The sequence below is a fragment of the Pristis pectinata genome, chromosome 11 (genome assembly GCF_009764475.1).
Source record: "Pristis pectinata isolate sPriPec2 chromosome 11, sPriPec2.1.pri, whole genome shotgun sequence".
Classification (NCBI taxonomy): domain Eukaryota; kingdom Metazoa; phylum Chordata; class Chondrichthyes; order Rhinopristiformes; family Pristidae; genus Pristis; species Pristis pectinata.
In genome coordinates, this window is record NC_067415.1 from 87144256 (window position 1) to 87171644 (window position 27389).

At 53.9% G+C, this 27389-nt stretch overlaps 1 protein-coding gene across 5 annotated transcripts; it reads left to right on the plus strand.

The window, feature by feature from the left end:
• Positions 1 to 832: 832 nt before the first annotated feature.
• Positions 833 to 26792, plus strand: pros1 (protein S). 5 transcript variants are annotated; one of them, XM_052026427.1, is made up of 16 exons: positions 1924 to 2074; positions 3071 to 3332; positions 3781 to 3938; positions 4289 to 4313; positions 5185 to 5274; positions 6817 to 6942; positions 8634 to 8756; positions 10195 to 10320; positions 12438 to 12559; positions 13937 to 14055; positions 15681 to 15873; positions 17327 to 17488; positions 19445 to 19613; positions 20505 to 20659; positions 24068 to 24299; positions 26402 to 26792. In XM_052026427.1, the coding sequence occupies exons 1-16, from the start codon at positions 2066 to 2068 to the stop codon at positions 26551 to 26553; spliced, it is 2223 nt and encodes a 740-aa protein (XP_051882387.1). In that variant the 5' UTR covers positions 1924 to 2065; the 3' UTR covers positions 26554 to 26792. The 5 variants fall into 5 exon arrangements, with proteins under 5 accessions (XP_051882388.1, XP_051882389.1, XP_051882387.1 ...); XM_052026428.1 differs by lacking the exons at positions 1924 to 2074; positions 3071 to 3332 and adding an exon at positions 833 to 971; XM_052026429.1 differs by lacking the exons at positions 1924 to 2074; positions 3071 to 3332 and adding an exon at positions 833 to 971 and having other exon boundaries at positions 5185 to 5271; positions 6820 to 6942.
• The last annotated feature ends 597 nt before the right edge of the window (positions 26793 to 27389 follow it).

Consider the following 27389-nt stretch of genomic DNA (forward strand, 5'->3'; position numbering starts at 1 on the left):
CGCCTCCCAACCATTTTCCTCAGGAGTGGGGGTAACTGTCAGAACTAAGGCCGCTCCAACCTCAGTAGCTGAGCCGCAGAATGAGAAGCTAAGACCATCAGAGAGAGGGGCAGGAGTCACCGCCTGCGCCTTCCTGCCCGCCCCGACATTGATGGAGATGACAGCTGATCTCCTACCTCGGCCACTTTCCTGATCTCTTTCTCCATCCCTTTAGTGTCCAGAAACCTACCGATCTCTGATTTCAACTAACTCCGGTGAATCGTCGGAGTTCTCCTCAGGAGGGTTGCGGAGGATCAGTCACTGAGAGGAGAACTCCGACGATTCACCGCCCCCCTTCTCTCCCACACCCCTCATCCTGGGATGCTGGGCCAGGGGAAACTCTGGCAGCCAGCCCGACCCCGGCAGTGGGTCCTCAGTCACCGAGCGCCCTCCCGGCCGAGACTGACAGATGTTGGAATCGGGGTGATGAGGACGGTTTGAGCAGGCGGAGCTGTGCCAAGGTCGGACGTAGCCACCGACTTACCGAATGGCAGGATAGGTTCGGGCGGAGCGGCCTGCTCCTGCCTGGGGTGGCAGAGCCACAGTGAGCTGGGGGTGGGGGAGGGATACTGGGGGCTGGAGACAATTGGGGGGGGGGAAGCCAGGGACTACAGACTTCCCCCACCACTTCCGCCCCCCCCCCCCCCCCACACACACACACACACACACACACATGCGGGCGCCGCTCTGTGCTGCACTGCTCCGTGTGTGTGCGCGCTGAGAGCGGCCCTCCCTCCTCCTCCTCCCCGCCCCCGTCCCTCCCCCCCCCCCCCCCCCCCAGCCGCCCTCCTCCTCCCCACCCCCGCTCCTCCCACTACCGCAGTCACAGCGCCGATCCTGGGTTGAGCCGGGAGCCGCCGACCCTGTCGCCATGGCCGGCAGGCTGCTCGCGGGGCTGGTCTGTCTGCTCGTCCTGTCCGGCGCCGCGTCCTGTGAGTACCTGCCGCGGGGCGGGCACCGTGCCGGGACCCGGGGACACGGCCGCCGCGGACCGCTCCTCCTCCTCCCCCCCCCCCACTCCTCCACCCCTCCCTCCACCCCTCCCTCCCTCCCTCCCTCCTCCCCCCTCCCTCCCTCCTCCCCCCCACCTCACTCCCTCCTCCCCCCCCCACCTCCCCCACCCCTCCTCCCCCTCTCTGGCCCTCCCTCCCCTCCCCTCTGACCCACTCACCCCCTCCTCTCCTACATCTCCACCTCCCTCTCACCTCCCACCTGCCTCCCTCCCCCGACTTCCCTCCCCCTCACCTCCCCCCGACTTCCCTCCCCCTCACCTCCCCCTACCTACCTCTTCCCCTCCCAAGGACGGCTGCAGGTGGGGGTGTGAGCGCAGGAGGAGACCCTTTGGCCCATCAGCTTCCTGCTGGGAGGAGGAACTTGCTCAGTTTGTTGATTTGGTTTTAGTTCAGGGTCAGTTACCCAGACGTCAGCTTTCCTCGCAATTCCGACCCCCCCCCCCTTGGTCCAGCCCTCCCCCGTCATGCCTCCACCCCTTCCCCAATCCCCTCCACCCCTCCAGAACAACCCTGTCCATCGCTACCCCACTGGTGGCCGTGCCTTCACTCCCTGGGCCATCTGCCCCCATCTCCTGCTCTGTTACCCCACCCACCCCCCGACCTCCTGTTCTGGGTGGGTCCTGTTCCAGCTGATCCCTGTGACCAACTCCCTCCATGTCCCTCACCCACCACAGCCCGTCCCTCACCCTCCACAGCCCAGCCCTCACCTTTGTCCTCAAGATCTTTGACTCGGGTCTCTGCACCATGACCAAGGCAGTCTGCCCCCTCCTCGGTAACATCGCCCTTCTCCAGGAACCCTCGCCTGCCCTCCAGCTCCCCAAGTGCACCCGAAGTCACGGAAATCTCTGGCACCAGGTCCCGTTCACCGAGTTCTGTTCTCACCCGGCCCCAGTTAAAGGACGCCTCCATTTTCAAAGCCTGGCTCTTGCTTCCGATAGCCTGGTGGCCCAGACCTGTCCCAGCCGAGCTTTGGTCTGGTGCAGCCCCAAGTTCCTGGAGAAGGTCCTTGTTACATGCAAGAGGTTGGTGAGGCCGCACTTGGAGTGCAGTGTTCAGTTTTGGTCACCCTGCTTTAGGAAAGATGCCATTAAGCTGGAAAGAGTGCAGAGGAGATTTACCAGGATGATGCCGGGACTCAGGGGACTGAGTTATGGGGAGAGGTTGGGACTTTTTTCATTGGATCATAGGAGACTGAGAGGTGATCTTACAGAGGAACATAAGAACTTAGGAGCAGGAGTCGGCCAGCCAGCCTGTCGAGCCTGCTCCGCCATTCGATAAGATCATGGCTGATCTGGCCGCGGACTCAGATCCACCTACCTGCCCTTTCCCCAGAACCCTTAATTTCCCCTACTGTGCAAAAATCTATCTAACCGTGTCTTAAATATATTTAGCGAGGGAGCCTCTACTGCTTCCCTGGGCAGAGAATTCCACAGATTCACTACCCTCTGGGAAAAGCAGTTTCTCTTCAGCTCCGTCCTAAATCTATTCCCCCGAAACTTGAGGCTGTGTCCTCTAGTTCTAGTCCAAAACCATGAGGGTCAATGTGCACAGTGTTCTTCCCAGGGTCGGAGAATGAAGAACTAGAGGGTTTAATGTGAGGGGGGAGAGATTTACTAGGAACCTGAGGGGCAACTTCTTCACCCTGATGGTGTTGAGTCAACTGAACAGCTGCCAGAGGAAGTGGTTGAGGTGGATGCATTAACAACAATGAAAAGGCAGCTGGACAGACCGTGGAGAGGAAAGGTTTAGAAGGATAACTGGACTCGCCTAGATGGGAATCTTGGTCGGCATGGCGAGTTGGGCTGAAGAGCCTGTTTCTGTTCTGTGGGGGCCGATTGGGCTGGGACAGAGAGGTCAGGAAGGACCCGGCGGGGGTTTTCTCGCAGAGGACACACCAACTACTGGAGAAAATGAGCAGGTCGGGCAGCGTGTGTGGTGGGAGAAACTCCCCGGGAATCCCAGCAGCGCCGCCCCTCGACGCAGGTCTCCACCCGAAAACAGTTCCTCTGCCCCCACAGACGCTGCTCGACCCACTGAGTCCCTCCGGCAGACTTGTGTCCCTGGGGATCTGCACCGGCGCCGCCCGAACTTTCCCCGCGCTACGTCTGTACTTCGAATTCCCGGGATCCGCACCGGCTCCCGGGGCCCGTTTACTGCGACAGAACCGAGGACGGGACGGTTTCCGTCCCTGGAAGGTCCCGCACCCGCTGCCTCTGAGCGGGTTACCGGTCAGAGGTGTGGGTGAGCTGCGGGTCTACTGTCCCCGGAAGCCCGCAGCAGGTAAGTGTAGGGGCCCGGCTGGGGCCGGGGCGGGTGCGGGACCTGACGGCGGGGCACTCGGCCGCCGGGCGGTGGGGTGGCGGCTGAGCGGGGCTGACCCGGGCTGTGCGGGGCTGACCGGGAGTGCGGGGCTGTGCGGGACTGACCCGGGCTGAGCGGGGCTGACCGGGAGTGTGGAGCTGACCCGGGCTGTGCGGGGCTGTGCGGGGCTGACCGGGAGTGCGGGGCTGTGCGGGACTGACCGGGGCTGACCCGGGCTGAGCGGGAGTGCGGGGCTGACCCGGGCTGTGCGGGACTGACCGGGAGTGCGGGACTGACCGGGGCTGACCGGAGCTGACCCGGGCTGTGCGGGGCTGACCGGGAGTGCGGGGCTGACCGGAGCTGACCCGGGCTGTGCGGGGCTGACCCGGGCCGAGCGGGACTGACCTGGGCCGTGCTGTGTGCTCAGTCCTGACGCAGCGAGGAGCCTCGCAGTTCCTCGGCAGAGCGCGGCGCGCCAATGTCATCTTCGAGGAGCGCAGGCAGGGCAGCCTGGAGCGGGAGTGCGTGGAGGAGTACTGCAACAAGGAGGAGGCGCGGGAGATCTTCGAGAACAACCTGGAGACGGTGGGTACAGTTGGTGCGGCTCTCGGCGTCCACACTGGCTGCAGTACAGTGCCGAGGGAGCGCCGCGCGGCGGGGTGGGCGGTGCCGAGGGAGCGCCGCGCCGTGGGGTGGGCGGTGCCGAGGGAGCGCCGCGCGGCGGGGTGGGCGGTGCCGAGGGAGCGCCGCGCGGCGGGGTGGGCGGTGCCGAGGGAGCGCCGCGCGGCGGGGTGGGCGGTGCCGAGGGAGCGCCGCGCGGCGGGGTGGGCGGTGCCGAGGGAGCGCGGCGCGGGCGGTGAGGGAGCGCGGCGCGGGCGGTGAGGGAGCGCGGCTGTGGTGTGCCTGGAGCTGACGCCTCTCTCCTCCCCCTGCAGGAATACTTTTACCCCAAGTACCTGGGTGAGTTGTTCACGGAGCCGGTGGGTGCGGGATGTGGAGCGGAGGCCGCGGGGGAGAGGGATGGGAATGGGGATATTCCAATGCAGTTGGTGTTGCAGTTATTAGTGTTTTGTAGTATTGTAGCACTTAAAATAAACATTGTTTTGTAAAAAAAAGGGGCTGTGGACGGGACTGACTGCTTTCTCTGTATCCGAGGAGGCCATTCAGCCCCTCGACTTGCTTCCAACCACCGCACGACCCCGGTCTTGTGTTTCTCCTCTCCCCGTGAGCTGCGCACCCCGACCCGAACCCCGACCGGTTGTTGGTGGGGGGGGGGGGGGTGTTCCCGTTTCCCCACGCCCTCAGTGAAGGTGTTCAACACTGACCACTCCCCCCCCCCCACCTCCCCCGAACCTCCGTACTATCCCGGCCGCCCCATCGGTGGAACAAACCCTCCAACCACGGAAACACCCTGTCCTCACCACACCGCCCCCCCCCCAACCCTTCCCTGGGATCAACAAGCCCCAAAGTTTAACCCCCCCCCCTCTGTTCCCCCCCCGACCTTTCTCAGTTTGTTTCCCCCCGACCTCCCCCCTCCTCTACCCCGGTTTACCCCCATGACCTCTCCCCCTCCCCTAGATTTTCCCCCCAACCTCCCCCTCCCCTACCCCAGTTTGCCCCTGCCTCTGACTAACTTGCCAGTAAGGTGATGTTCTCTGTCTCAGTTACTGCTGTTCTGGGGTAAATTCCCTGGTATGGGTTGGGGAGGGGGGGTAAATCCTCCCAGGGTACATGGTGGGAGGGTTAAATCACCCTCAGGGGCATGGGGAGGGGTTAAATGCCCCAGCAAGCTGTGCCGTGTTGGATCACCTGCCCTCTCCTGCCCCCACAGATTGCCTCAGCCGCCACCGGTCACACACTCCGAGCATGATCTACCCCTCCCAACAGCTCTCCGGCAACCTGAAGAACTGCATCCGTGGTACAGGAAAGTCCGGGAATCTCTGGGAATGTCCGGGAACTTCTGGGAATGTCTGGGAACATCCAAAAGCTTTGGGAATGTCGGATGGGAGAGGACCAGTCCTGAGGGAATGTGGCCCTGTCACCTGCACTGTTGTAGGGAAGGAATGAGCAGGACTTGTATTGAGCAAGTTTTGCTTTCTGGTCCACGGGAGTCGCCTTCAGCCAAAGCAGTGGTTCGGAAAAGGCTCTGGTTCCTGCATGGATTCAGAATTTGCCATGGGTGCATTTTTTTCATACTTTATCACAATATGGAAGGAGGCCATTCAGCCCTTTGCATCTATGCCAGCTCTCAGTGCCTTCCAATCAGTCACACTGCCCCACGTATTTTCATAGAACCAATTCTCCCCCAACTCCCATCAACTCCCCCCACATTCCACCTCTCACCTACACACCAGGGGCCAGTTACCCCACCGAGCAGGACAGAAAACCCTGACCGTGAAACCTGTAGCAAGCCTTTATCATTAAAGGTGTCAGCGGTGGTCCCTGGGTTACTCCCTCACTTTGGGGACAGAGGTTGTGGGGGTCAAGGCCCGAGAACTGAGCACAAAATGTGCAATGCTCCCTCAACATGGCACCTCAAACACTGCAGTGTCCCCCAACACTGCCCCTCCTGCGGCACAGCGCTCCCTCGCTCTGGGAATGATGAACCTGATTAATTGGCTTTTGTTCCCTTTGGTCCCACCTGATGAACATAAGAACTAGGAGCAGGAGGAGGCCATCTGGCCCATCGAGCCTGCTCCGCCATTCGATAAGATCGTGGCTGATCTGACCGTGGACTCAGATCCACCTGCCTACCTTTTCCCCGTAACCCTTAATTCCCCTACTCTGCAAAAATCTATCTAACTGTGTCTTAAATATATTTAATGAGGTAGCCTCTACTGCTTCCCTGGGCAGAGAATTCCACAGATTCACTGTCTCTGGGAAAATCAGCTTCTGCCCTTCTCTGTCCTAAATCTACTCCCGTGAGTCTTGAGGCCATGTCCGCTAGTTCTAGTTTCACCTACCAGAGGAAACATTTCCTTATCTATCCCTTTCATAATTTTCTATGTTTTATAAGATCCCCTCTCATTCAGAAAGCTTCAGTGAGGTCCACCCAGGGGTCTCTGATCTCCCACTATCCCAGTCGATCTGTGTGTGGAGACACTGCTCAGGTCACCTCTCGGGTGATTGGGAATGATTAGCTGATGCATCCTCTGGTCTCCGGGCATCAGTGACACTGGAGGTAACTCCCCCCACCGGGAGGTTATTGAACCAGATCTGTACCCCAGCCACATCAGTGTTGGGAAGTGTGTGGGGAAGTTTTTCCAGAATGTGGGATTTTGACAGCTACCGGTGGAGGAGCAGTGGAATTGGGAGGTGGGAGTGAGGGGGGAGGGGGGTTGTAGGGCAGGGGCGAGGTCATTCTGTGAACAGGGATGCAGCCCTTGTTCACTGTCCATTAGTACTCGCTGATCACGGTCCTGGCAGCTCTCTCCGGACGTTCCAATGCTTTTGCCTGTCTCACCAGAAATCCCAGACCAGTGCTCCCCCTCGCTGTGTCATCGGGAAGGATCTATCCGCTGTGTGGACGGGAAGGCTGCCTACAACTGTGTCTGCAAGGAAGGCTGGCAAGGGGAGCGGTGTGAGAAAGGTGAGTCCCAGATGGGAAGTGGTCAGTACACACCAGGTCACTGACCGATGACGGCTGGCTGCAGGAACGAAGCAATTCCAGGGTGCAGAGTCCGGCTGCTAGTCGTCCCGACTGTGGAAGGGCAATGGAATGGGAGACGGGGCGGTGCAGATGTCCCTGCGCCATTGTGTCTGTCCCAGTAACTGAGCCTCCCGTATAGTCCCTAAACCCACTCCGAATGCCCATCCAGTGCGCTGTATGTTGTGTGGAACATCACCCGGTCAACCTTCCCATGGTGTGTGCGTGCGTGCCCAGGGATCTAAGTATGGGGACCCCTGCCCCTCCCTTGCAGTTTATCTCAGCTGCCCTGTTCTCGTTGCCACCCGCCCCCGTCCAGTTTCCCATGTGCTCTCCCCACCCCATCCTCCAAGCCCTTCACTTCCCACAGCCAAAGGCAGTTGTGTTCGACATTCCGGCTGGAGCAATGTTACTGGTACCACCTGCCCTGCACCTTTTCCCAGTTCCACCTCTATCCCTGTTTGTTCAGACTGTTCCTGCAAATCCCGCGGACGGCTGGTAAATCTCGTCACGGTCAGCTGCTCCAACCTGCTGAAGTGCGGTAACGAATCCCCTTTCCAGCTCAGCTCATTCAGCCCATCGAGCTGTGCTACTCCACAGGCAATATTCCTCCTCTGCTGTGTCCCACGTTCTCCACATTTTCCTTCTTCAACACCCCCCCCACCCCCACCACCCCCCCCAGAGCCACCTATTACCTGCCACCTCCTGCCCCACCCCTCCCCTCCCCCTCACCACTTTACACTGACTATCCCTTCTCTACACTTTCTGATGTGGTCTCGACCCAAAACGTTGACTGTCCACTTCCCTCCGCAGATGCTGACCGACCTGCTGAGGTCCTGCAGCTCGTTTGTTGCTCCAGGTTCCAGCCTTCTGTTCATTGCCCTTTTGGAAGTTTCTCCAAGGTTGGACAGCACAGACACGAGGGGTCAAATGGCCTCCCCTGAGCTGTAACCTTCAGGGATTCAGTGATGGCAGCAATTGACTGCGTGAAACACTTCTCACCTCTGGCCTTTTGCTTACCTTGTGTTGTACGTAAAGGTCCCCCAGATCTCCCATCAAGGCCCTCCCAGACCTGTCACCTCTCCCACCAAGGGCACCAGCACCTGCCGCTTCCCCTCCGACTCGCACCGTGCCCTGAGCCAGCCTTTCATCGGCACTGGGTCCGAACCCTGGGCTCCCACCCACCACGCCATGGGAGCACCTTCACCAGGACTTCAGAAAGCAGCATGTCACCACCACCCCTGAGTGCGTGGGGCACCCCGGGCAGGGAGAGAATGAGGAATCAAAGTGGAGCCTTTCTCGTCACAGATCCACCTGATTTTCCACCAGGACCTCCAAGGAACAGGTCTTGAGACGTTGCCTCCGCCATCAGCTGATGAGAAGGATTTGTCTCTGTTACTGTTGTTTCCACTGTTCCCGTCCACCCCAGACTGTGTGTGTGGAACTAGTTGGTCACTCCCCTGCATCTCCGCACCGCGGCCACTGTGGCTGGGAGCGACGGCCCCACTGGAACGACCACTCCTGAACCCTGAGAAACCAGAATCGGGCCTAAAGCGTCCCGCAGTTTAATCGGCTTCTGACAGGAGCTCAGTAACCGTTTAATTTCATTAATGTCTGGTTGTCGTGTTGAACAGATATCGATGAGTGCCAGTTTGAGGAGAGGGTATGTTCACACTCCTGCCGCAACTTTCCTGGGAGCTACCGCTGCTTCTGTCAGGACGGCTTCTACATGAGTTCAGACAAAAAGACCTGCGTTGGTGAGTGGTTCTGCAGTTAAATCAGCACTGTCTGTGTGTGTGCCTACGGGGATGTGGTGGTCTCTACATGTGTGGGTCTATGTGTGCGTCTTCGTGTGGGGGTGTGGGTGTGTGTGTTTTTGAGCGTCTCTGTGTCTGTATGTCGTGAGTTAAACGGTTCATATTTTCTCACCGCCTCCTCCTGGTCCCCTGAGCAGTGTCTCTCCCTCCCCATTTCCAACCCCATCTCTCACTTTCTCTTCCTCCCGGTCTCCAATTCCGTCCCTCACCCTCTCCCTCCCTCCCCATCCCTCGCCCTCCCTCCCTCCCATCTCTGGATCAGGCTTCACCTGCTGACAGGCCTGTGAAGGGGTCTGGGGCTTTTTGTGCCCATAAGTTGGGGTGTAACTATTTTGCTGTTGACCCAGTGCCAGAGTCACAGGACTTTGGTGGAGACAGTGCAGGAGCTTGATCTCGGGTGCTGTCTGTGTGGAGTTTGCACGTTCTCTCTGTGACCGCGTGGGTTTCCCCCGGGTGCTCTGGTTCCCTCCCACATCCCAGAGACGTGCGGGTTGGTGGGTTAATTGGCTGCGGTAAATTGCCCCCAGTGTGTGTGTGAGGGGTAGAACCTGGGGGGAGTTGATGGGAATGTTGGGGGAATAAATTGGGATCAGTGTAAGTGGGTGGTTGACGGTGGGGGCAGACTCTGTGGGCCGAAGGGCCTGTGTCCGTGCTTTAGGTCAGCAGGAGGGTGGGTGACCAGGGGTCACAGAGTGAAGGGGGTCGGCAGGAGGACCAGAGGGGGGAGGAGGGGATTGTTTTCACACAGCGAGTTGCTGTGATCTGGGACATGCTGCCTGTGAGGGCAGTGGGGTGGGGGGCAGTGGGGATTGAACAGGGGCCTTCAGAAGGGACGGGTACATGTACTCATCTGCAGGACCTGCTCAGCAGTGGTGAGCCATCCCTTATCGCCCTGTGAGCTGCCTCCCTGAACCGCTGGGGTCTCTGTGTGAAGGGGAACGTACGGAATGGGGGCAAGAGACAGTGTGTGGAAGGAACGACTGGAACGCTGCAGGTACGATGGAGGTGGCTCTTGGACAGGCATGTGGGTGTGCAGAGAATAGCAGGATATGGACCTTGTGCAGGCAGAAGGGGTTAATTTAATTAGGTGTCATTAGCTTAATTAGTTCAGCACAACATTGTGGGCCGAAGGGCCTGTTCCTGTGCTGTACTGTTCTATGTTCTAGCTCTCTCAGAGCCTGCACAGACCTCCTGCTGTGTCTGAGATTTCCACTCAGCTGGGGTTTGGGAGAACTTACAGGGTTCGGATACTGGGGGGTGTGCCCTGGTCTGTGTACTTTGTGGAATCTTGCTGTGCACAAATTAGTTGTCCCACCGACTACACCACAAAATACACTTTGATCTTCATTTCTGACATTTCTTTCCCCAAACACCACAGATCGGAATGAGTGCTTCTGGAATCCCAACATCTGTGGGAAAGCTTCCTGCAAAAACATGCCTGGGAGCTACGAGTGTGAATGTAACGAAGGTTACAGGTTCAACTTCACCAAGGCAGAATGTGAGGGTGAGGCTTTCCATACCTTGTTCCCACAGCGTCAAATCTCTGTGTAAACCCGGGCCGTGAGGGTGCAGGGGGTGAGGGGTGAGCGATTCTGTGTCTGGAATCACACAGTGGGTCACGTTTCTGTGAGATACACAAGTTCTGGTGATGCAATTGCTCCTTGCAAAGTTTTGGTTTTCCTGGAATCGCACAGAACCCTGTCCTCTAGGGTAGGGTAGCTCTGAGATGCCCAGGGATCAGGTGCCTTGGTGTGTAGGTACACCAAGTAATCAGGAAAGCTGCTAGAAAGTTATCCATTTATTGTGAAAGAGATGATTTTTTAAATAATTATACACTAAAACATATATTTAATATATGGATAAAGATAGTAAGTGGGCAGGTTGTGCTTCAGTGATGTAGGACATTGGTGAGATCACATCTGGAGTACTGCGTACAGTATCTGTCTCTGTATTTACAGAAGCTCAGGTTTATTGTCAGAGGCATTATACATAACTGGATGACAAAATAAACACAACAACATTAATTCACGTTGAAAGAAAAAGAAATATAGTTCAAGGTAGTGTTAGGGTTTCTCAGATCAATTCAAGACCCTGATGGCAGGGGTGTTAATTCATTGGAAGTGGTTCAGAGACGGTTTGCTGGAATAGGCAGGTTGACCCATGAGGAAAGGTTGGAGGTGCTCGGCTTGTTCCCACTGGAGTTTAGAAAAGCGAGAGGGGACTGAGACCAAAACATAGAAGAGTTCGACAGGGTGGGAGTGAAGGGGATGTTTCCTCTTGTGGGAGGACCTTGAACTATCAATCACTCTTTAAAAATAAGGGGTCACCTTAAAACACGAGACTTATTTTTCTCCCTTTGGAGGTTGTGAGTCTTTGGAACTCTCTTTCTCAAAGGCCAGCGGAAGCAGAGCTTTTGAATATTTTTTAAGGCTGAGGTGGTTGGGTCCCTAATGATCAAGGCGGTGGGAGGTTCCTGTGAGTAGATGGATCCCGAATTTGATCCAGAGTTACTCTGGGTGTCTTGGTGACTGGCTGTTTCCACTGGGGATCCACTGGGCTAAGGTTCAGTGCTAATGTACAAAAATTGGAAATGGTGGTGGGATGGGGTGGTGGAGGGGAAACTTTAGATTGCAGGAGGGTAGAGAGATCTGGTCAGTTTGGCAGAAAAGTGGTAAATAGATTTAGTTCAGAGCGGTGTGGGGGATGAATGTGAGGGGGGGGGAGTGGTGCCACAAGGCAAGGCAATACATCGTAAACAGGAGGCTGGATCAGCAGGACCTTGGAACATCCATCCACAAATCCTTCAAGAACAGATCAATAAGGTGACAAAAACAGCCATGGGTGCCTTCCTTTATTACCTGAGTACTAGAACGGGGAGGTCACATGGGACTGTGCACAACACCAGTGGGTCACGGCTTGTGATCGGAGAGGTGACCCCACTGGAGGGGAGATCGGTGAGGGTGTGGCCAGGACTGGGAAAGTGAAGCTATGGGGAAAGATCAGAGAGGCTGCAGTTGGTTTTCTCCTCAGAGTGGAGGGTGAGGAGAGACTTAATTGAGGAGCATAAAACTGGGAGGTTGCCAGATCAAGTAAATAGTGAGGGCCCATGTACTCCACCAGGGGGTGGAGTAATTGGTTGAAGGATTAAAGAGGAGGTTTCCCCAGAGGGAGGTGGAGGTCTGGAACTCGCGACCTGACTGGGTGGGAGAGGAGAATCTCTCATCACATTTAGACAATGCCTGGGTGTGTACAGGAGCCATGACCCATGGGCTGCAGACCCAGTGCTGGGAGGTGGGGTTAGGCCAGGTGCACAGATGCACGTCCTCCTGTGTCTTAAATGTTCTGAGATTCTATGAAAACAACCAATATTCTGGACTGAGTCGTGACTTGCTGTGCTGGGATTCGGGACGGCTGGTCCCAAACTACAACCACTGCACCAGCTGTGGTAGTTTTCCAGTCCCTCAACTGGTCTCATGTTGCCAATGCACACAGGAGATCCCAGGAGAGATCACTTGCCCTGGGCTTCATGAATTTATCTTTATTTACCAGCACGCTACTTTCTGCAAAGATTTTGCTGAGACAAAGAATTATGCTTCTTCAAAGTTTGATCTTGCCCCACAGATATCGATGAATGTGCAGAGGGCAACTGCACACACAAGTGTTTGAACTATCCTGGGGGCTTCACCTGCTTCTGTGATGGGAAGAAAGGGGAAAAGTTGTCTGCAGACAGACAGACTTGTGAGGTAAAGGAAGACCTGGTGCATTAATGGTGCCGTTCACACAGTGGGTTGCCCCAAAATGTTTGACAGCCAATGAAGTACTTCTGCAGTCATTACTGTCAGATAGGAAGCATGACTACCACTTTGTACACAGCAAGCTTCCGTTAACAGAAATGGTTTGGGGGAAGTGTTGACTGGTATCCCTGGGAGAACTTCCACTGGCTCTGTGCAGTTTGTTGTGGAGCACACTGATGCCCTGGTGCAGAGTGTGGACCCGAAACATCAGCAATTCCTTTCCTCCCACAGATGCTGCTCGACCCACTGGTTGTTTGTTGCTATAGTTCCTGTCCACCTTGCCAGCCCAGAAGGGGAACAGTGTAAACTCTGGAGGGTCACTCCAGTAGCTAGTCAATTGTTGTGAGAGATTTAAAATAACATCAGGAGTCAATTATTTTCTTTGCTTTATTTTGGCCTCTTTACCCCTCTCTTTTAATCCAATCTTTTCCTCTTTTTATTTCTCCTTCCACATCTAATTCCTGGTTCTCTCAAAGTCATTGAAACTCATTGGTTAAGGAGAGATGGACTATTAGTCCCTGAGTTTGCTGGGTCACAGCTACCCATTCGGCCCATCTCAGCCTTGTGTGTATTCAATGACTCCGCCTCCACAGCTCCCTGGGGTTGAGAATTGCAAAGATTCACCAGGTCCTGACAGACGTTCCTCCTCATCTTCATCATTGTTCCAGGCTCCCTCAGGAGGAGAATCACTCTCCCGGTACTACCTTCTGAAGTCCCCCCAGAACCTCACTGTTCCAATGAGATCATCTCCCCACCTACCAACCCCAGCGAGTCTCAGCCAACCTGCTCAACCTGTCTTCACACCCCAATCTCTTCGTCTCACGAATCAACCCAGTGAACCCTCTCTGAACTGCCCCCAGTGCACATTTAGCTGTCCCTAAGTGAGATGCCAGGTTCTCACCCACTCTTGCAGTATGACTTCCCTACCCTTATGCTCTGTCCCTTTGCCTTCCTGATTACCTGCATGTTTGCTGCCCCTGTGTTGTGTACAAGGACCTCCAGATCCCTCTGTACAACTGTGTCCTGCAGTCTCTCTCCATTTAACCAATATTCAGCTAGGGGGAATGACCTCGTTTCCCCACGTCGTACTCCACACTTGCCCAGTCACTGAACCGGTGGAAATTCTCCTGCAGCCTCTGAGTTATCCTCACACGTTGCTCCCCCATCCGTCTCTGGTTCCTCAGCGGATCTCCCTGTCCTTGGGTGCCTGTGATCGGTGGGACATAGGAAGTGGTGGGGACTATCGGGGAATTGTCTTTGACATGTAAAACAATTTCCCCCGTGGAACTTTCTGCAGCTGTTCACAGACAGTTTCTCACCTCCCAGGCAATCCCCATCTGTGTGGCCCTCCAGACAGTGAGGAAGCCAGACTTGCTCAATATGGGAGAACTCTTCGCTGGCATCCCAGTGGTCTACCTACGCTTCAAGAGTCCCACAGACAGCAGGTGAGCCTACGCTGTCCTCTCCTGGTGAGGAGAATGTGAGTGCTTCAGGCAATGGTGTGGCTGAGGCACAGCCCCGTGATACCCTGTCTCTGAAGCAGGCCAGTTATCAGCACTGGACAGGGGTCCCCTTGTTCCCCTGCACACCCCTCCAATTCTGGCACAGGGAATTTAAGGAATGTCTAAATATAGCTAAACTCAAGCTGTGAATTACTTTATTTTACAAGGGAACATGCATAAAAATATTTGGGCTCTCCTCCTGACAACCCAAGGCATTTCCACCATCTACACGGCACAAGTCAGGAGTGTGACGGGACACTCCCCACTTCCCTGAGTGAGTGTGACTCCAACTCTCAAGAAACTCGACAGCATTCAGGACAGAGCAGCCACTTGATTGACACCCCACCTGCCCCGCTAAACACTCCCTCCCTCCACCACCGACACACAGGGGCTGCAGTGTACACAGTCTACAAAATACACTGCAGTTACTCACCCAGGCTACTCAGACAGCACCTCCCAAACCCACACCTGTACAGCCAGGAAGGACGAGGGCAACAGACACGGGAGCAACACTGCCCTCAGGGGTGGTGCTCCTGGGGTCCCCTTCACAGTCCTGTGTAGAAATATATCACCGGTCCTCCACCGTGGCAGGGTCTGAGTCCTGGAACTCCCACCCCAACGGCACTGAGGGAGCACCTTCTCCAGAACATCTGTGGTGTGTCCCAAAGGCAACTCTGGAGGTGGGCAGTAACTGCTGCCTTCACCAGTGAGGGCCATGTCAGAATAATGAATGGACAGGTAGGAGTTGGACAACAGCCCCACTGGCCCTCTCTGCTGTTCATTGAGCACACTTGCCCAATGCACACAATGCTCTGACCCCCATCCAATCCCATTGACCCCAGCCTCGAGCACTCCCAGTGATGGACCCCACACAGAGTGCCAAGCATTCCCGACCTTCTGAGTGAAGAACTTCCTCCTCATCCTGCCAAGAGAAACAGCATCTCAAAATCCACCCTATCCATCCCCTCAGGATCCTGTGCCCCAATGAGAACACACTCCAGTAAACTCGCTCTCTGAGAGCAGACCCCTCATCCCAGGGATCAATTGATCCAGGGATCCTTTGGTGAGCTTGGATGAATAGAGTAATCTATTCATGTCAGGAACTTCAAACTTGCATCCATTGTTGGAATCTTTGATCCGAGCTTCTGCCTGCCTGTGCAGTGAGAGCTTCCTTTCCTGAGGCACCTTGGATTGAGGGTGATTTGCCTCTACGCAGGTTCTGTGGGTCTGAGGTGACTGCTGAGATCGGTGTAGAATCCCATGTGGTTGAACTGACTGGCAGCATCTGCTGCTCTCCTGAATCTCTTCCACTGCACCTGCCTGGAAATCCACAACCCTCCAACAGCCAGAGAAATGCATCTGGTGTAGTTATTGGTGAAATGTGGGAAGCAGTGACCTGCCCATGTGTGGCAGGGTCACACTGCCAGCAATGGGGACTGTGACCAGTGGAGTGTGTGGGGGAGATGATGCTGGAAGGAGAGGCACTTCTCTCTGTGTTCCAGTGGTGCCCTGTCACTTGCCCATCTACTCCGCTGGACATCTGCGGCTTGTTTTATGTTACTCTGCAGGTTTACAGCAGAGTTTGACCTCAGGACATTTGACTTGGAGGGTGTTATATTCTACGCTGAGACCCAGGAGAATGCAGCCTGGCTTATGCTTGCTGTTCGAAAGGGAAAGATGGAGGTTCAGTTCAAGAATGACCACATCCACCGGGTGAAGATCAGTGGTGGACCCCAGATTAATGACGGCACCTGGCATACGGTGAGTTCTTTCCCTTTCTTGTAGAATCTCAAGCACAGGAGGCCATGCAGCCCATAGAGCATGTGCTAGCCCTGTGGAAGATCTCCATTTAGTCCCACTCACAAGGTTGCACTAATTCTCCAACTCCCTTTTCAAAACAGTTGAATCTGGTTCCCTTCACTGTCTGCTGACTGCACACTATCCCAGGACAATACTTTCTTTCTTTTTCAATATTTTTATTGATCCCAAATAGAAAATACAAAGTACATGAACAAAAGAAAAGACAAAATGTTACAAAATACATTGTATTGAATCACACTTGAAATCACAACACCTCGTATTGATAAACAGAAATGATAACTAATTAATATTAATAAAGTGGAATAATTTTATTATAAAAAAAATCTAAACCCTCTACCAAAACCGAAGCTGTTTGGTAAGAAAAGAGACAAAAAAAAGCCCTAGTAACATAATAGTATCAGCCAGTGTCTGTGCTTTAAGCACCAAATCAATGGTTTTGAAAGTAGTTCAAAAAAGGTCCCCATAATATTTGAAAGTCCAGATTAGATCCAGAAATAGAACAACGGATCTTCTCTAAATTTAAATATGACATAACACCCCGTAGCCATTGAACGTGAGTGGGGGGAGTAACTTCCTTCCAATGAAGCAACACAGCCCCCCCGGCTATAAGAGAAATAAAAGCCAATCTGTGTAAGTCAGAAGTCTCCAGAATTGTATCTTTTTCTCCAACAATCCCCAATAATGCAGTTAAAGGATTTGGCTTAAAATTTATTTTAAAAAGCAGAGAAAAGGTTTGAAATACCTCTATCCAGTATTTTTCAGACTCAGCCATGACCTAAACATGTGAATTAAAGCAGCTTCTCCATTATTGCATTTTTTCATAATAAGGAGATATATCCGAATAAAAACGCGATAACTATTTTCAAGAAGATCCCAGTTTTTCCAAGTAACCTGTGGCCAATTTTTATCCACCACGGATTATCTGGCCTTTCCCACACTTCTGGCTGTGGGATCTTGCTGAGCTTACGTTGGCCATTGCATTTCTCACACTGCAACAGCGGCCACGTTTTGACAGGAACCTGATTGGCTCTTTGTGCTGTGGTGATACCTGGAGACTGGAGGTTGCTATAACAGTGCAGATTGTCCTTCCTCTGGTTACACATACCCCGCACAGCCCATTGACGGAACTCGGTGTGTTTTGGCAAAGAAACTGCAGATGCTGGAAATCTGAAGTAAAGAAAGAAAATGCTGGAAACCCTCAGCAGGTCAGGCAGCGTCTGCGGAGAGTGGAAGAGTTAACGATCCCAGACTGGAAAGGTTAGCTGGTGCTCTCTCCCCAGATGCTGCCTGCCCTGCTGAGTGTTTCCTGCCTCGGTGCCGGCACGTTCCCGGGAGTTAGCAGGGTGCTGTGGGAGTGAGTGTGGGACTGAAGCCACAATGATTTGTCTCCCAGATCTCTGTGGAGGAAAACGAGAGCAGCGTGGTGGTGAAGGTCGCTCATGAGGCAGTGATCAAGATCAACAGCCCCGGCCGCATCTTCGCAGACAACACAACGACAGAGATGAAGATATCGATCGCGGGTTTGCCCAGACAAGTCCACCCCATCACTCCACATGTAATCTCCCTGCCCAGATCTCTTCATGGTTTCTGAGCGTTGGTAGGAACGGCATGGGCTTTATCAGTGCCTCTCCCTGATTACCCAGAGCTGCAGCTCCAGTCTGCAGGATCTGACCTGGGGGAATATGTGAGATCTCTGGCAGTCACCCTGCTGCACCCCGGCTCATGCAGTGAAGCCGCTGCCTCACAACATGATTCGATCCTGACCTCGGCCGCTGTCTGTGTGGAGTCTGCACATTCTCCCTGTGACTGTGGGTTCCCCCCCCCCCCCATCCCCGGGTGCTCCGGTTTCTTCCCACGCTGGGTCGGGGGAGGGAGGGATTAATCAGCCCCTGTAAATTGCCCCCAGTGTGTAGGTGTGTAGTGGAATCTGGGGGGAGTTGATGGAGGTGTGGGGATTAGTGTAGGATTGGTGTAAATGAGTGCTCGATGGTCACTGTGAACTCGATGGGCCAAAGGGCCTGTTTCCGTGCTGGATCTCTCGGTAACTCTAATCCGACAGACTGTGAGCTGAATATGGGAATTCTGCATTCCCATTCCCACAGAGCTGCAGTTCCACACAGGAAATAAAGCTGGAAACACTCAGCAGGTCAGGCAGCATCTGTGGAGAGAGACGGTGAACTTTCACCCACCCCATCCCAAGCTGATGGTCCCTGGACTCCCAGGGGATCAGGGTAGGAACTGAGCCAGTGCCACCCCGCCCATTCCACAGTCATCCCCGGGAAGGTGTTGGTGCCGTGAATGACCCCTTCCCAGGTGGCGACAGTTAACGCTGGGGAATCTGCAGCACAGAGCTGGCTGTGTGGTCCGCGTCGGAGGGAGCCTGCTCCGCACACCCGCTCCCAGGGTGGTCGAACCCAGCGTTACATCGGACATCACCTTCTCTCCTTACAGTTGGGTTAGAAATGAATCCCAGTACTTTGTTCAAAATATATTGCTGAAAACTGTTGCCATTATGTGGTGGGGAAGGGAACCCGGCATACGCAGAGCCTGTTAGTGCATTTTCCAAACCATTGGATGTCAGACCCACACTATTTGTAATAACTATAATCAATTTCCCAGTGAGTCGGATAAGTTTAAGTGAATTGCAGGAAATAGTAAGGTTCAGAGTCTGGGAACTGGGGACCTGGTGAATCGGGGGGGGGGGGGGGGGGGGGGGAAGGTGGGAATGGGGGTCTGGGTGAATCAGGGGGAGGGTGGGAACGGGGGCCCGGGTGAATCAGGGGGAGGGTGAGAATGGGGGTCCTGGTGGGTGAACGGGAGTGCAGCAAATGTTCAGCCAGATTCCAAACCATTGTCAATAGCGGATGATCAGAGCTTTCCCGTAATCGGTCAATGTTTCAGTGGAAGGTCAGCTCGTGGATCAGCCAGGTGCTCCCAAAGTATCAGTTAGGTCCGAGAGAAGCTCCTGCACAGGAACTGTGCGGGGTGATGAAGCTGCGGCAACCAACATGCCAGGCATTTACAAACAACATCTGGATGAACGGAGCTATCCACGGTTGTTCCGCATGTTTCCTTATCGGAGCTGTTGCTAAGTCACGGGCAGGGTTTACAAAGCTGTAGGCTCCTGCCTGCCAATGTAGGGGCTGATTTCCAAGGTCCCAGTCCCCGCCGGTGAGCCCGACTCCCACTCAATGGGTGCTTTTGTGCAACGCATTGCCTGCCCGTTGATGGCTGTAAGATCCTGTTTATCGACACAACTATCGCACTCTGTCACTCTGTTCCTAGCCTAAGCATTGACATTCGCCAGTCGGTGTGACGGCGTTCGATGCAATGCTTGTTCTGCGGAGGCTAAGATGAAATCGTTAAGACGCAGTCTAAACATTAACTACATCTCAGCAGAGGGCAGTTGTCAGTCAGACCGCCCCTCGCACATTGTGTAAGGGAACAGACCTCCTGGTGTGTTTAACCCCTCGAGCGCCGCAGGGCTGGTCTAACCCGTGTCTGTCTCCAGGTGAATCCTCGGCTGGATGGCTGCATGCGGAGATGGACTTGGATGAACCAGGGATCTGCAGGAATCCAGGAGGTCATTCAGAACATAAAAACCAAACAGTGTTTTCAGAGCGTGGAGCGGGGCTCCTACTTCCCGGGACGTGGATATGCACTGCTTCCATTAAACTACAGTAAGTGCAAGGCGCTGAGGGGAGTTGGGAAAGGGGCTTCACGAGAGGAAATGCTAGGTTCAATGCGTTCAGGACTGAAGTACTGTTGGCTCGGGCATTGGAGTTGTTTGAAGCGACATCGAACTAGTTCCGCAAAGACAACCAAGGGATGTGGTGTATTTAGATCCCAAAAGGCACGCGGTAGGGTGCCGCACAAGGTTTGCGGGCAGTGGGTGACCACGGATGGGTCACTGGTGAAGATGAATGGCACAGTTTCAGTGGTGACTGGGGTATCACAGTTTACATCAATGGCAGGTGTAGGGGCTGTGTTTTGTGTCGGGTTGCTGGTAGGTACAACCAGGAGTCGGAAAGGAAGTTGTGAGGTAGCAAACTCTGCTGGGAGAGGAGCAAGTGGAGTAGGTGGCGGGACGTTGACAGGGGAGTGTGAGAATGAATATTGTTTAGGGGCTGTGATTAATGACTGCTGACATACAGAGGGATCCGGTATCTCACAGGGACTACCTGTGTGTGTAGATATTACGCGTGTGTGTGTGCGCGTGTGGAGTCAGCATGCTGTGACAGGTTTGTCAGTGGGACGTGGGCCTTTATGGGTAGAATATGTAGAAGAAGACAGGGCGTTTGCTGCGGATTACGGGGTGCTGGGGAGGCTGCTGCTGGAAATGGGCTGCAGCTATGGTCTCCTGTTCCTGGGTGGATATACTTGCCCTGGAGTCAGTTCTGAGAAGCTTCATTTGGTGATTCTGAGGGAGTGAAGGGGGTTGGCAGAAGAATGGGGGAGGGAGGGAATGTTGTTCCGACTGGTAACACACTGCCAGAAAGGGCAGTGGAACCAGGTTCAACAGGGTATGGTGCTCGTGAGAGGTTGCGAGACTCTTCTACTCTTTCTTTCAGGTACGGTGGAGAATGGTGTCAGTGGTTGGAAGGTTGAGCTGAAGCTCCAGCTGCGCCCATCAAAGGACACTGGTGTGGTGTTTGCATTGGTCAGTGGGAAGGCAGTGCCACTGTCGCTCGCGGTAACTGATGCCTACTGCCCAGAGACCAAGCAGGTAACACATCACACAGTGGGAACACTGATAACACTGGGAGCAGCACTCGGGTCCCACTGAAACATGTTGATAATTGTTGGGGGTCTGGAAACAAAAGTCTGGCCTTGTGCTGGTGACGGACGATTAAACAGTGAATGGGAGGAGCAGATTCCAATAACGTCCCCATCCTCAGCAATGAGTGAGTGCTGAAGGCACGGCTGAAGCAATCAGAGGTGTTGGGTGGTGATCCACCTCAGTTCCTGCCTGAGACCCCCACTCAACCCCTCAATGAACACTGGTGTATGTTCTCTGACCTCCTCTTCCTGAAGTCCACAATCAATTCCTTGGTCTTGCTGACATTGAGTGCAAGGTTGTTGTTGTGACACCACTCAACCAGCCTGAGCTGTGCCTCTGTCCAAGCTGATTGTCTGGTTAGAACACTGACAATTATGTGAAGAATTACCCAGGTACTTCCTGTTCACCAAAAGTAGGACAAATCTAACTATTTAAACTCAATCGACAGCAGTCTATACCCATGCTGTCCAGTGGCACCTACACACCAATGGCCAGTCTGGCTTTCACCAGGACCTCCTGAGCTCCAGACCTCATCACGGCCTTGGTCAAACATGGACCAAAGAGCTGAGCTTCAGCAGTGAGGTGAGAGTGACTGCCCTTGACGTCAAGGCAACACCTGTCCCAGTGTGTCCCATGGAGCCCTAGGAAACCTGTCAATGGGCAGTGGGGGGAAATGGTCCAGTAGTTGGAGTCAGACTCACCCAGAGGAAGGTGGATGTGTTTGTTGGAGGTCAGTCGTCCCAGTCCTAGGTCATCAGCTGCTTCATCGCTGACCTTCCTTCCATCACAAGGTGGGGGGTGGGGGTGAGGGGTTGTTTGCTGATCATCTCTGGTCCTTCATCTTTGCTGCCCCAGAAGGTGATATCCTGGAATTTCCTTCTCAACAGCTGTTGGACCACCTTCACCAGCAGTTCACCTGCACCTTCTCAGGGCAGTTCCACCTGGGCAATAAATCACCAGCGATGCCCACAACTGGGGAAGGAATTTTTAAAAAATCATCCCCAAAAAATTGGTGGTCCTTTTCAACTTGTCATAGAATCAGATGACTTTATGCAGTGCAAGGGAGTGTCACACTTTGGGAGGGGCGGTACTGAGCGGCGGGCGGCCAAGGGTTCTGGGAGGTCGGCCTGCCTGCCCGTCTTCCGCACTTACGTGTGCGCGTGGGTGTCGTTGGAACGGGAGCACGCGGTCTCCTCGGGCGCCCTGGCCGAGTTCCGCGCTCAGTGGGCCCCTCAGGGGATCGCGTGTGTGGTGGACGAGACGGACGCGATTCTGGTGTGAAGCGTCGTGCGTTTTGCGGTTGTGGGCGTAGTGTTGCGCGGGTATTGGTTTCGGCCGGGTTGTTTCTTTCTGTACTTGATGTAGCGTGTTTGCTGTTGGTTGTTTTGTAGTGTTTTTTTTAACGAATAAACGTTTTGTACAAAAAGAGGCGGTACTGAGCGGCAGGCGGCCGAGGGTTCCTGCAGGTTGGCCTGCCTGCCCGTCTTCCACGCTTACGTGCGCGCGCGGGTGTCGTTGGAACAGGAGCACGTGGTCTCCTCGGGCGCCCTGGCCAAGTTCCGCGCTCGGTGGGCCCCTCAGGGGATCGCGTGTGTGGTGGACGAGACGGACGCGATTCTGGTGTGAAGTGTCGTGCGTTTTGCGGTTGCGGGCGTAGCGTTGCACGGGTATTGGTTTCGGCTGGGTTGTTTCTTTCTGTACTCGACGCAGTGTGTTTGCTGTTGGTTGTTTTGTAGTGTTTTTTAACGAATAAACGTTTTGTACAAAAAAAGGGGCGGTACTGATGCCTGCCCGTCTTCCGTGCTTACGTGTGCACGTGGGTATCTTTGGAGAGGCAGCATGCTGTCTCTGCGGGCACCTTGGCTGAGTTCCATGCTCAGTGGGCTCCTCAAGAGATAGTGTGCATCGTAGACGATACCAATACGATTTTGATATGAAGTATTGAGTGTTGCGGTAGCGGGCGTAGTGACATGTGTGTGTTTTTGTGGGCGTTAGTTTACAGAAATCTCTGAAGTTCTGTAGTTGATTAGATGATCCTTTCTGTATTAGATGTATACATTTGATATTTGTAGTCTTTTGTAGTCCTTTTAACTAATAAATGTCATACAAAAAAAGGGGCGGCACTGAGTCCACGGGACGTGGTGGCGGGCGGCCGAGGGTTCCGGCAGGTCAGCCTGCCTGCCCATCTTCCGTGCTTATGTGTGTGCGTGGGTGTCTTTGGAACGGGAGCACAGTCTCCGTGGGCACTCTCACCGAGTTCCGTGCTCGGTGGGCCCCTCAGGGGATCGAGTGTGTCGTGGATGGTTCCGATGCAATTTTGATATGAAGTGTTGTGTGTTGTGGTGGGGCGTAGTGTTGCGCGGGTATTAGTTTTGCCTAGTTTCTTTCTGTATTAGATGTACTGTATTTGCTGTTGGTTGTTTTTTTGTAGTGCTTTTAACAAATAAATGTTTTGTATATAAAAAAGAAAGGGCGGTACTGAGTCCACGGGACGTGGTGGCGGGTGGCCGAGGGTTCCAGCCGGTCCACCTGCCTGCCTGTCTTCCGTGCTAACGTGCGCGCGCATGTGTCTTTGGATAGGGAGCACACAGTCTCCGCGGGCACCCTGGCTGAGTTCCACGCTCGGTGGGCCCCTCAGGGGATCGTGTGTGTCGTGGACGGTACCAATGTGATTCTGATCTGAAGTGTTGTGTGTTGCGGTAGTGGGTGTAGTGTTGCGTGTGTGTTTCGTGGGTATTAGTTTTGCTTAGTTGTTTCTTTCTGTATTAGCTGTCATGTAATTGATATTGGTTGTTTTTTGTAGTGCTTTTAGTGAATAAACGTTTTGTAAAAAAAGGGCGGTACTGAGTCCATGGGACTCGGTGGTGGGTGGCCGAGGGTTCCGGCTGGTCCGCCTGCCTGCCCGTCTTTCATGCTTACATGCGCACGTGGGTGTCCTTGGAGAGGGAGCACGCAGTCTCCGCGGGCACCCTGGTTGAGTTCCGCGCTCAGTGGGCCCCTCGGGATCGCGTGTGTCGTGGACGGTACGAACACGATTCTTATTTGAAGTGTTGGGTGTTGCGTTAGCGGGTGTAGTGTTGCGTGTGTGTTTCGTTAGTATTAGTTTGCTTTATCTACTGTAGTTCTGTAGTTGCTTAGTTTCTTTTCTGTATTAGATGTAGTGTATTGACATGGTTGTCCTTTTTGTAGAGCATTTAGCTAATAAACATATATAATGAAAAAAGGGCACTACTGAGGGAGTGCCTTTCTCTCTCTCTCTCCAAACTCTGCCCATTGCTGGAAACTGTTTAGCTCCCCACGACTGGCATTGAATTCTTCACCCTGTATTTATTTTTCTGCTTCCTTCCACACTAGCACTTGATCCTGGCCATAGACAACGAGATTGTGTCCAGAACCGAGAGTCTGTACCTCTGCGATGGAGAGCATCACTCAGCCCACCTCACCATCACCCCCCAGGATATCCTGTTGGAAGTGGATCAGACTGTTTACAGGAGCCACTTAAACAGCTCGGCACTGAGGGAGCAGCTGGGTGTCCTGGATCAGGCCATGAGGGAGCCGCTCAACACCACCCTGGGGGGAGTACCAGGTACCAGAGGAAGGCTGGCGCTTGTTACACTGTCCGGTAGCCATCACACAGCCCACACACGACATTCCCTTGCATCACAGGCTCAGGATGAGGAGGAATTTCTGCACCAGAGGGATGAGAGTCTCTGGACTTCTCTCTCCCAGAGATTGAGGGGCTAAGGCGACTAATGGAGTCAATCCAGCAGAAAGAGGAAATATCCCTCCGGTGGTGGGGAAGGAGTGGTGTAGTTACAGCCGGGGTGTCCAGGGGTGAGTTACACAGCACAGAAACAGGCCCTTTGGCCCAACTCACTCAAGCTGACTAAATTGCCTTCCTGAACTAATCCCATTTGCCTGCATTTGGCCTGTGTCCCTCAGACCTTTCCTATCCATGACCTGTCTCAATGTCTTCTAAACAGTGTGACTGGACCTGCCTCAACCACTCCCTCAGCTCGTTCCACACACCCACCACCCTCGCTGTGCAAAAACTTACCCCTCAGGTCTCCTTTAAATCTTTCCCCTCTCACCTTAAACCTGTGCCCTGTAGTTTCAGACTCCCCTACCCTGGGAAAAGGACTTTGGCTATTCACCATATCTATGCCCCTAATGATTTTATAAACCTCTATAAAGTCACCTCTCAGCCCCCTTCACTCCAGGGGAAACAGTCCCAGCCCGTCCACTCTCTCCTCATAACTCAAGCCCTCCAGTCCCAGCAACATTCTTGTGAATTTTTTCTGTGTCCTCTCCAGCTGAATCACATCCTTCCTGTGGTGTGGTGACCAGAACTGCACACAATACTCCATGCGGTCTCACCAACGTCCTGTACATCTGTTGTACTCAGTGCCATTCGATAAAGGCAAGCAGGTCATCCGCCTTCTTCACCATTTTGTTTACCTGTGTGCCACTTACAGGGAACTATGTGCTTGAACCACTAGGTCTCTCTTTTCTACAACACTCTCCAGAGCCCTGTCATTTACTGCTTAAGCCCTGCCCTGCCCTGATTTATCTTAACAAAATGCAACACTTTGCGTTGGTCAGAGTTAAATTCCATCTCCCATTCCTTGGCCCCCTTTCCCAGTTGATCTAGATCCTGTTGTAACCTGAGACACCCTTCTGTACTATTCACCGCACCATGAAATTTAGTGTCATCCACAAACTCACTAACCATGCCACCTACATTCTCATCCAAGTCATTACTGTCACTGAGAAACGATGTGGCCCAGCACCAATCCCTGTGGCACACTTGGTCAGGCCCCAGGGATTTATCCACCTTTATGCCCTTCAACACCACCGACACCTCTTTCATAATACTGACACCTGACAGGACATCCTGTTCTCTTCCCTGAATTCCCTAGTTTAGTGATCCCAGGTGTTCAGGACTGGGACAGATGGAGCTTTGATCCGAGGGCATGGGATCCAGGGAGCAAACGTCAGGCTCGGGCGGAGGGGGTGCCGATGGCTAACCTCTGTCCAGTTTCTTCCAATCCTAGATATTGACCTTGGACCATCACCAGACTGGGTGCAAACGGGTTAAATCAGGAGGACCATTTCCTTCCAGAGGGTGAGGGGTGAGGGTGGTGGGCAGAGAGGAAACGTGCCCCTGGTGGTGGGGAGTCCAGAACTGGGTCACACACAGCCCGGCTGTCGGGATGAGGAACCTCAGAGGGTCAGGCAGCATCTACGGATGGAAATGAACAGTCGACCGTTCGGGCTGAGACCCTTAATCAGGATTTGGGATGAGGTCAGGGAGCCGAGGTACAGTGAGAATATAGAAACAACTAACCACTGTTGAGTCAGGGGGTCCATGGGGAACTTGGGTGAGGAGATGGAATTACCATGCCGACTGTCATGAAAGAATTTAAAGGGGGAACAAGCTCAAGGGCTGTTACCAGGTTCCCAAATTGCTGATTGGATCCACAAGGTGTTGATCAACAGCTCCAATGTTGGAGCGGAATCTGGGAAAATCCCGTTCAAACTTCCCATCAAACAAACTGAGAAATCTGTTGTGGATTCATTCATGTGACCTGCAATCCTGACAGGCACTAAAGGGTTAACTTTCAACAGATTAACATTACGGCGTCTTTATCTGTTCCCTTTCAATTGCTGACGTTCTTGTCTTTGCAGAGGTTCCGGTCACTGCAGCGCCTATCACAGCCTCCTTCACAGGATGTCTGCAGACACAGATTAACCAGAAGCAAATTGACTTTGATGAAGCCACTGAAAAGCACAATGAGATCCAGTCCCACTCGTGCCCACTGGTGCAGAGAGGGACCTAGTGTGTCAGACACTGTCACTGTAGGAAATATTCTTAATGTTACAGATCGCTGTCCACATGGGCATTGTTTCAAACCTCACAGGAAGTGTACATCATAAAAACATTCCGCAACGTGTAGAATTTAACTAAAATGCAATAGCTGGTAAAATATGATTAAAGAGGGAGTAACTGTATATTCTGAAACTTTATAACAACTGTTTGTCACTGTTTGCGTTTCATTAAACCGAAGATTTATTGAAATGTGTGCTTGATAAATATCAGTCCAGGAAATACGATAACTTACTTTCATGCCGGGCCTGTGGCTCGGTATCAACATTCTCGGCCGGCTGAGAGAGTCATTGGTTCAACAAACCCCCCACTACCTCCAAGCTGACATTCCCAATGTGGTGCTGAGGGAGCGCCACACTGTGGGAGGGGCGGTGCTGAGGGAGTGCTGCACTGTGGGAGGGGTGGTGCTGAGGGAGGGTCACACTGTGGGAGGGGCAGTGCTGAGGGAGGGGCAGTGCTGAGGGAGTGCTAAACCCATTGGTACATTTATTGTCCATCTGTAACTGCCCCGGGGAGGTGGGTTCAGTCCCCTCCAGGACAGTTTGTGGCCCTGGTTAAGGTGCTCCCACAGAGTTCCCCATTCCAGCCATCAAGTTCAGACTTTGCCACATACCTGCAACAAGGGGTTAGGTTTAACGATAGGTTTGTGCTGTGGGAGGAAACCAGAGCACCCAGGGAAGCCCACGTGGTCACAGGGAGAACATGCAAACTCCACACAGACAGTACCCGAGGTCGGGTTGAACCGGGGTCTCCGGTACTGCTTCTGCTGTGGTACCATGCCACCCAGGA